Here is a 9,734-nt window from a genome sequence, read left to right as displayed (position 1 = left end):
CAGGGCTTGATCCCTGGACTCCAGTATCATGACCCAAGTCAAAGGCAGACACACAACTGACTGAGTCACACAGGCACCCCTCAAGAGTTCTATCTCTTTGAGTCTATGTTAGCATAGATCATTACTGTGGTAATTGATTAAACCACTTAATTTGATAGGTAAAACTCTCACTTTCAAAGTGTAATTCATTTATATATATTTATATATATATATATAAATATAACCTCTTATTACAGTAAGTATACTATATCTATATATAGATATAGTATAGTATATATATAGTGTGTATATATATATATATATATATATATATATATATATATATATAAAACCTCTTACTATGGGTTTCTTTCTTTCTTCCTTTTTTTTCCCCCAAAGATTTTATTTATTCATGAGAGACACGCAGAGAGAGGCAGAGACATAGGGAAAAACAGGATCCTGGCAGGGAGCCCCATGTGGGACTCGATCCCCATACTGGAGATCACTCCCTGAACCAAAGGCAGAGGCTCAACTGCTGAGCCACAGAGGTGCCACTCAAAGTACATTTTATCTCTCTTGTTTCATAATTCAAAATTTAAAGGTTTTTTTGTGAGCCACAAACCTCAAAAACTTGGTCACACTTTTCCAAAATGGACTATTAGAAACCTTTGTTTCAAACTTCTGTTCCTGATACGCTCCAATAAAAAAAAAAAAATGTTTTAGAGAATCACAGTAGGTGTCACTGGGCTGGATAGAGCTTATTAAGTTTCTGCAGAGAACAGAGCTAATTTCTGTGGGGTTTTGAAATATATCACTGAATCTATTTTATCTTCTATCAAACAACTTAATCATTTCAATGTTCTGTGATAGGTAAAAGTTGGTTCATTAAATTTTTCTACTGATGCTGAAGTCAATTTTGATCTGTGGGATCGACTGAGACATTTAACATTTTGAATTAACAACTGTGTTTCTGTTCTATCTTATAAATACAGTATTTGATATCAATTTTATATTTTTCTGAAGTTAATATTAGCCCATTTTACCTCCCATTTTAGAAGACACAAAAGCTTAACATTTAGTTCTGTAAGGCTGACATACGGCAGAAATGGGGGAAGAGAACTGCACCAGTGTAACAGAGTTCATTCTGCTTGGATTAGCAGATGCCCCAGAGCTGAGAGTCTTCCTCTTCCTGCTGTTTCTTCTCATCTATGGAGTCACGGTTTTGGGAAATCTGGGCATGATCGCAGTGATTCAGGTCAGCTCTCAGCTTCACACTCCCATGTACTTTTTCCTCAGCCACTTGTCCTTTGTGGATTTTTGCTACTCCACGATCATCGTGCCAAAGATGCTGCCCAATATCTTAAACAGGGACAAAGCCATCTCCTTCCTCGGTTGCATGGTGCAGTTCTATTTATTTTGTACTTATGCAATCACTGAGGTCTTCCTGTTGGCTGTGATGGCCTATGACCGCTTCGTGGCCATCTGCAACCCACTGCTGTACATGGTCACCATGTCCCGGAATCTCTGTATGGAGCTGGTGTCCTGCTGCTACCTCTGTGGGACGGCCTGTTCTCTGATCCACTTGTGTTTAGCCCTTCAGATCCCATCCTATAGATCAGATGTGATTAACCACTTCTTTTGTGATCTACCCCCTCTCTTATCTCTTGCTTGCTCTGATGTCACTATGAATGAACTGTTGCTGTACATCGTGGCCACCTTCAACGAGCTCACCACCATCCTGATCATCCTTACCTCCTATTTGCTGATTCTCATCACCATCCTGAGGATGCGCTCTGCAGAGGGAAGGCGCAAAGCCTTTTCCACCTGTGCCTCCCACCTCACAGCCATCCTTGTCTTCCATGGAACAATCCTTTTCATTTATTGTCGGCCAGGTTCGGGCAACAGTATGGATGCTGACAAGGTGGCCACAGTGTTCTACACCATAGTGATTCCCATGCTGAACCCCCTCATCTATAGTCTGAGGAATAAGGATGTGAAAGAAGCTCTCAGAAAAGTGGTGAGCTCCAAAATATTTTCCTAGAAAATCTTTTCTTAGCAGGACTCAGAGTCCCAAAGTGGAGGCTGGTGGACACGTGAATGGGTGGGTTGTAATGTTGGAGTGGAGGGAAGAGCCAGGATGTAGGTGGTTCTGAGTGATCCTTTTTGATTCACTTGCCTTTGTGCCTCTTCAATTTGCTTCCAGGTTAGGACTGACCACATTTCAAACTTGAAGCCTACTTCTTTGCTTTCCTTCAATCTAGTGTCTTAAATGGATATGAGTAATGCATTCTTCAGACACCTTTAGTTTGCTCTAAAACCTTCATGAAATTAATGAAGAACACTTGAGGATAACACTTTCTTTCAGTACCTATTATGGAACTTCGGTCTTTTCCAAAGTTGAATTTTTCTTAGTTTTAATGAAGTGCACATCTTTCTCCAATAGTTTATGTACAGAATGAGATTTCCACATGCATATGGGTCTATAATATGCTTGTATCTTTTTTTAAGATTTATTGCCTATTTCTTCTTTTTGTTATTATATTTGCTGCTGTTGCAATGTCCAGTGATTTTGGAACTTCAGATATGATCTCATTTGAAAATATGGAGATGGTACTAATGATGAGTTCCCATGAATGTTAAGAAAATTAAATTACATGTCATATGCAAAGAGACTGGAATGATTTCTGGGACACAATTATTTCCTCACTGTTCCTCTTTCCCTCCTCCTCCCTGTCTTATATTTCATATTTACTGTCTGTTTCATATATATACACACATATATAGGAGTGTGGATATATTACAGATAATGCATATAAATAAAAATATATATAATATAAATATAAATAAATAGATATATTTATATATAAAAAATCTCTACACAGAGATATACTTGACACAGTGAGTAACCATTTCCATGGTATCTACATCTCTGACTTAGGTCCCTTGTCACACTTTATTTTTTTGCTTGTTTATTTATTTTGAATCTTCATCCTAACTCTCCTTTGTGGAAAAATGCTGTCACTGCTAAGAGGAATTTCAAACTTTTTGTAGAACACACGAATATTTCATTTTCAAGCCAAATTATGGAAGGAGCCCAAATGTCCTTCACCTGAATAATGGACAAAGAAAATATGGTATACACATATAATGGACTATTACTCAACCATCAGAAAAGATGAAATCTTGCCATTTACCATGATGCAAATGAGACTAGAGAGGATTATGCTAAACAAAATAAGTCATCGGAGAAAGAAAAATACCATATGATTTCACTCATATGTGGCTTTAACAAACAAAACAGGTGAACATAGGGGAAAAAAAGGAGATTCAAACCAGAAAACAGACCCTTAACTATAGAGAATAAATTGGGGGTTGCTGGAGGGGGGGATGGATTAAATGGGTGATGGTTATTAAGAAGGGAGAGGGAAAGAGAGAATCTCAAGTTGACTCAGTAGTAAGAACAGAGCCAGATTTGGGATTCAGTCCTAGAACTCTGAGATCATGACCTGAGCCTATATCAAGAGTATATAGCTTAACTGACTAGGCCAACCAGATGTCTCTTAAATGTGTTTATAAATTAACAGTCATTTTTTAATTATAATCTAAACAAGTAATCAAACCTAAATTATTGTGAGAGTTAGGAAGGATTAATTTTTTCTAGTACTAGTACTATTTATTATAAGACGGCCAAATAGATATGGGTTTTTAATTTTCACGAATTTTATGACATCATGTTTATCTTTTTTCTTTTTTTATGTTTATCTTTTTTATCTTTAGTTTTGCTTGATATACTTATATATCTTTTGTTCTGTACTCCATTTATGGATAAATACCAAATTAGTTCAGAAAATTATTAAGAGAAAAAATACTAGCTGTTTTTGTTGAGGATAAAATACAAACTGCACAATAATGCTTTATTGCTTAATGAAACAATTTGGGAAGGTGATGTGATTTTAAATTTATACTAAGAAATTAAAATGAACTTCATTTCAGAAATTTTGATATATATTATATCCCACATTATTTTACATAATCACATATATGACACTGCCTTCCTTTAAACATTGTCACTTACTTGATTTGAACTCAACTTGGAACACTTGTAGAAAAGTATCAGAAATGTTACATTGCTCCTGATTGGTGTCAATGATGAAAATGAAAATCAACTATGAAATTTTAATAGACGCTTCCTAATGTTTGCAAATAAATTTAGGTCTTTAAATAACTACATAAGAAAAGAGGAAAACTCTTAAAACTAGATGCTTCAATTCCACATTAAGAAACTAAAAAAAAAAAAAAGTAGAAGAACAAAGGAAGCTTTTTACAGACTAGAACACAAGCCAATTAAGTAGGAAGATGAAAAAAGAGATGGATGAGTTTGTACTGTGAAAAGACTAATATAATTGACAACATTTTAGCTAGAATTGCTAAGAAAACAAGAAACAAGAAACAAAATTTGCACAATCATTAAGGATAGCAAACTTGAATAAATTAAAATGAGTGTATGAATAGTATAAACAATTTTGTACCAACAATTTAGTCAACTTAGATGATACAAACTCGAAAATGATCAATTTACCTAACCTGACAATCGAAGGAACAGAAAATCTGAATGGATATGTAATGATAAATTCAATTTGTAATGAAGATATTCCCTCACTCCCCCTACCAATATCCAGACACAGATCACTTCAGCAGTTGCTTTTTCTAAGTAAGTATATAAGCAATATCACCAATTATTAATTACTTCATTTAGAAGATAGAATACATGATGCTCTTTCCAGTTCCTGTGAGTATGCCAGTATTCCCCTGACACCAAAGCCAAACAAAGACAATGTAGGAAAGAAAACACAAACCAATATTCCTCATGGATATAAATACAAGAATTCTCAACAAAATATTCTGTCCAATAGCAAAATAAAATAAATGGAATAAAACATATAAAAGAATTATGAACAATGATTAAGTCAAATTTATCCCAGAAATGAAGATTGGTTGAACATAGGAAAGACAATGCAATATGTCACTTACATAGAAAAACAGGCAACAAAAATCACATGGTCACCTTAGAGGTACAGAAAAATTATCTGACATCAATCAACACCCATTCAAGTCAAAACTTACCAGTAAGGTAGAAATGGAGGAAATTACACTAATCTATGCAGGATGCCTACTCTCAGTGCTCACAGACAGATTGAGAGATTAATAGATTGGTAAATATACATAGAAAGATAGATACACAGATTAATAAATCAATCAGTCCACCTATTGGTCATAAAGATATGATTAAATTGTTTTATTCACATTATCCATGATTCTTTAAAAAGAAAATCCTAGGCAATTCTCTCACACATACACACACACACACACACACACACACACACATACACAGACATGCATGCACTCACCCTACTAGAAGTATTAGGATGAATAAATGAATTCTTCATGATAAAAAAAAAGCATCAATATGCCAAAATTATCTTATTTCTTCATAGTACCAAAATAAAATCCCAAACTAAAACTAAGAAAAAGTTTTCTTGAAAATTCCAGAAAGATTACAATGCTGAGAAATATATAACAAAAGACTCCTACTGAGAACCTGAAAATTAGAAAATGTAATTGGTACTAACATATGGTGAGCATATACTTCAGCATAATAGAACTGAGAGTCCAAAAGTAAAGATATTTATGGTTGATTGATTCTGACAACCTGTCCAGGCAGTCTCCTGGGGATGGATAGTCTTTTCCATGAATGGTGATGAGCAATGGATATTCTTTTTTTTTATTTTAAAGATTTTATTTATTTATTTGAGACAGAGTGAGTGCTCATGAGTGAGGGAGAGGGGTAAAGGGAGAGGGAGAGGCAGACCTTTCCTCGCAACTTATTTTGAATTTATCCAAGTGGCAACTGTCTGTGTCTCCGTCATCTCCTATGTAAGATTGGCATGAAACCCAGAACTCTCGCCTGGCTCGTTACTATGAAACTAAAAGGATTTAATACTTGCATAATATTTAGTCTAGGTTACAATACAAAACAAGGGCTCAATAAGCGTGAACTATCATATAGTTTTCTGACAAGTTAGATCACTACTTTTATGGTATTTAAAGGAATTCTGATGTGGCATTGGTCACTGTGTCCTACAGGAATCCAGGGGATTCTATCAAGTTATAAGAAAGAAAGAATTCCCAAGAAATAGTCACATTTTTTCATAATGGCCTTATAAGCTGTGTCCCACACACATATGACATTGAGATGTAATCACATGGCACCATGAAATCTGTCTGGAAAGAGGCATGTTTGCTTTTGAGCAGTTGTTTCCCAAGTTGGGATAATTTAAACAATAAATCTCCTGATGCTATGCCATAGAGAGTAATTATTAGTTGTGTTGTATCACATGTAGTCTCAGCTTCATTTTTATATATTTTGTTATTCCATAGAGATTAGTAATTGTTTGGGGGCCTAAGGAGCTCATTCTCTACATAGAAGTCTCTGTCTGATGTACACGTCTTAGCGTCTTCAGCACCAGGGAGAAAACGTCTGTCACTCAGGTCTGTTAGCTAGAACTAGGCTCCGGTTACTTGAAAATAGAAATGTCAACAATTATTTTAAAAATGTATGGAACTCATGTCTCTTCTAATTAGAGAATGTTCTAACAGGACTTCTATTTGTGTGCAGTTACTGTTTAAAATGCTTTTGTGTTTTAACATTTAGAAACAGTTAATGGTGAATTTAGAACAGTTTTCCCTGTCACATCAAACATGGGTGTGTATGAAAGAATACAGAATGAGCAAATGGTACCCCTCTTCTCTCTCTCTCTCTCTCTCTCTCTCTCTCTCTCTTTCTGTTTCCTCCTAACAGACCAGTTTCTGTCATGAAATCAAGAATTTATGATGATGGAGGAGCTCCCTTCATTGTCATAGTAATGTGGAGGTTTGAATTTATGTGCCTCCCAGATGGTCTTGGACAGTCAGGACCTGTGAGCTCTCTCTGCTCAGAAAATGAGATGACTTCTTTTGGATTTGTTTTGGGGTTGCCATGAAATAGGTTCTTATTATCAGCCTAAAACTTTAGGAAGAAAATTTACCACGTTGACTTTCCTGTTTAACTGGGACTCAGAAAAATATCTCAGGTATTTCATTTTGTTTTGCTTTTGTTTTGGGTTTGTTTATGTTCCTGACAAAAAAAGTAAAAAAATGAAAAAAACATGACTTCAGGAAAGTGATATATTCCCACTTCTTTAAAGTTAGTTTAATATATGGAGAAAATACCAAGTTATTCTTCTAGTCCTGAACTTCTTCCCTCATTTTTCAGTATAAATATGTGTAGAACTCATGAATGTATTCCTGCTGACTAGAAAGGAGGGCAGAGAATAGAATCCCTCAATGCCTGTTTGCCTTTTCTTTAAGGAAAGATTTCAGCGGTAGACCCCACTGCATTCAGTACATTAATTAAGCACTTTTCCTAGCCAACTAATTAGAGAACTTGCAAGAATTTTCAGGCACCTCTCTTATGGTTAAAGGATTAATATTTCAGTTATAGCAAAATAAAAAAAAATATTGGTAGACAGATCTATCAATTTCTATATGTACATCTATATTTACATCGAAATATGTACACTAAGCGACTATTTGATATCCTGTTTGTTTTTTAATCACCAACCAGCATGATAATTTTGTCCTAAATACTGCAGTTGAACGATTGCTCTATATCTGATCATTAAAATTTTCCATTGTCAACATTAAAAACAGTACTCCAATGTAATTTTTTCACAATTTTATTGATGTAATTAAATATTTCTAACAATAGCTTATTAAGAATGAAATCTCTCATAAAATATATAGCTTTTAGTGTTGTCAAGATTGAGACTTTATTACTGTATAGATCATTACAAAGACAATTGATTACATGACTTTGTTAATTTGGTATGTAAAACTTTCATTTTCATGGTATATTTTAAATTTCTTGCTTCATAATTCAAAATTTAAAAGGATTTTGTGACCTCAAAAACTTGATCACACTCCCCAAAAATGGAACATTAGAAAACTTTGCTTCAATATATGTTCCTGAGAGACTCAGTGGAAAAACGAAAATATATGTTTAACAGCATCTTAGTAGGTGATACTGTGCTGGATGATCTTTTAAGGTTTTTCAGAGAACAGAGGTTCTTTTCTCCATGGCTTTGAAAAGTATCATTGAATACATTTTAAAATCCACCAAATAATCAAACATAGTTAATCATCTCAATGTATTATGATAAAGACTGGAATCATTTAAGTTTTTTATTGTTTATGCTGATACTGAAGTCAATTTTGATCTGTGGGATCCACTGAGACACTTAATAATTTGAATTACTTGATAACTAACTGTGTTTCTGTTCTATCTTATAAATACAGTATTTGATATCAATGTTATATTTTCTGAAGTTAATATTAGCCCATTTTTGTCCTCCCATTTTAGAAGACACAAAAGCTTAACATTTCGTTCTGTAAGGCTGACATATGGCAGAAACGGGGGAAGAGAACTGCACCAGTGTGACAGAGTTCATTCTGCTTGGATTAGCAGATGCCCCAGAGCTGAGAGTCTTCCTCTTCCTGCTGTTTCTTCTCATCTATGGAGTCACGGTTTTGGGAAATCTGGGCATGATCGCAGTGATTCAGGTCAGCTCTCAGCTTCACACTCCCATGTACTTTTTCCTCAGCCACTTGTCCTTTGTGGATTTTTGCTACTCCACGATCATCGTGCCAAAGATGCTGCCCAATATCTTAAACAGGGACAAAGCCATCTCCTTCCTCGGTTGCATGGTGCAGTTCTATTTATTTTGTACATGTGTGGTAACTGAGGTCTTCCTGTTGGCTGTGATGGCCTATGACCGCTTCGTGGCCATCTGCAACCCACTGCTGTACATGGTCACCATGTCCCAGAATCTCTGTATGGAGCTGGTGTCCTGCTGCTACCTCTGTGGGACGGCCTGTTCTCTGATCCACTTGTGTTTAGCCCTTCAGATCCCATCCTATAGATCAGATGTGATTAACCACTTCTTTTGTGATCTACCCCCTCTCTTATCTCTTGCTTGCTCTGATGTCACTATGAATGAACTCATGGTGTCCATCGTGGCCACCTTCAACGAGATCATCACCATCATGATCATCCTCACCTCCTATTTGCTGATTCTCATCACTATCCTGAGGATGCGCTCTGCAGAGGGAAGGCGCAAAGCCTTTTCCACCTGTGCTTCTCACTTCACAGCCATCCTTGTCTTCCATGGAACAATCCTTTTCAATTATTGTCGGCCGGGTTCGGGCAACAGTATGGATACTGACAAGGTGGCCACGGTGTTCTACACCATAGTGATTCCCATGCTGAACCCTCTCATCTATAGTCTGAGGAACAAGGATGTGAAAGAAGCTCTCAAGAAAGTATTGCGATCTAGAGTACCCTTTGAAAAACTATTTTCTTGACAAGACTCAGAGTTTCACCAAAAACTTTTAATGAGTGGCTGATTTGGGGTGGATGTGAAATAAAAATAAAATAACGAAAGAAAAATAAAGAAAGAAAGAAAAATATGAAAGAAAAACAAAGTAGGGAATAATTCCATGAGCTGGAGGACTTATGCCTGCTTTTTGAATTTCCACTTGATTATCTTATTAAGCCATATATTATCTCTTTTATGAATAATTCATATACATTTAGTGGCTTTGTTGCCCTTATCCAATCTTTAATTGATTTTTAAGATTTATTTATTTATTTGTGAGAG

At 35.5% G+C, this 9,734-nt stretch overlaps 2 protein-coding genes across 2 annotated transcripts; both read left to right on the top strand.

Annotated features, from left to right (window-relative positions):
- Nucleotides 1–1,084: 1,084 nt before the first annotated feature.
- Nucleotides 1,085–2,020, top strand: LOC112663648 (olfactory receptor 5L1-like). The gene has a single exon (XM_025452718.3). The coding sequence runs from the start codon at nucleotides 1,085–1,087 to the stop codon at nucleotides 2,018–2,020; it is 936 nt and encodes a 311-aa protein (XP_025308503.1).
- Nucleotides 2,021–8,478: 6,458 nt separating this feature from the next.
- Nucleotides 8,479–9,438, top strand: LOC112663127 (olfactory receptor 5L1-like). Its single transcript, XM_025451707.3, has one exon. The coding sequence runs from the start codon at nucleotides 8,479–8,481 to the stop codon at nucleotides 9,436–9,438; it is 960 nt and encodes a 319-aa protein (XP_025307492.1).
- The last annotated feature ends 296 nt before the right edge of the window (nucleotides 9,439–9,734 follow it).

This window comes from Canis lupus, chromosome 18, assembly GCF_003254725.2.
Source record: "Canis lupus dingo isolate Sandy chromosome 18, ASM325472v2, whole genome shotgun sequence".
NCBI lineage: Eukaryota > Metazoa > Chordata > Mammalia > Carnivora > Canidae > Canis > Canis lupus.
This window is presented reverse-complemented; position numbering and strand designations above follow the sequence as displayed.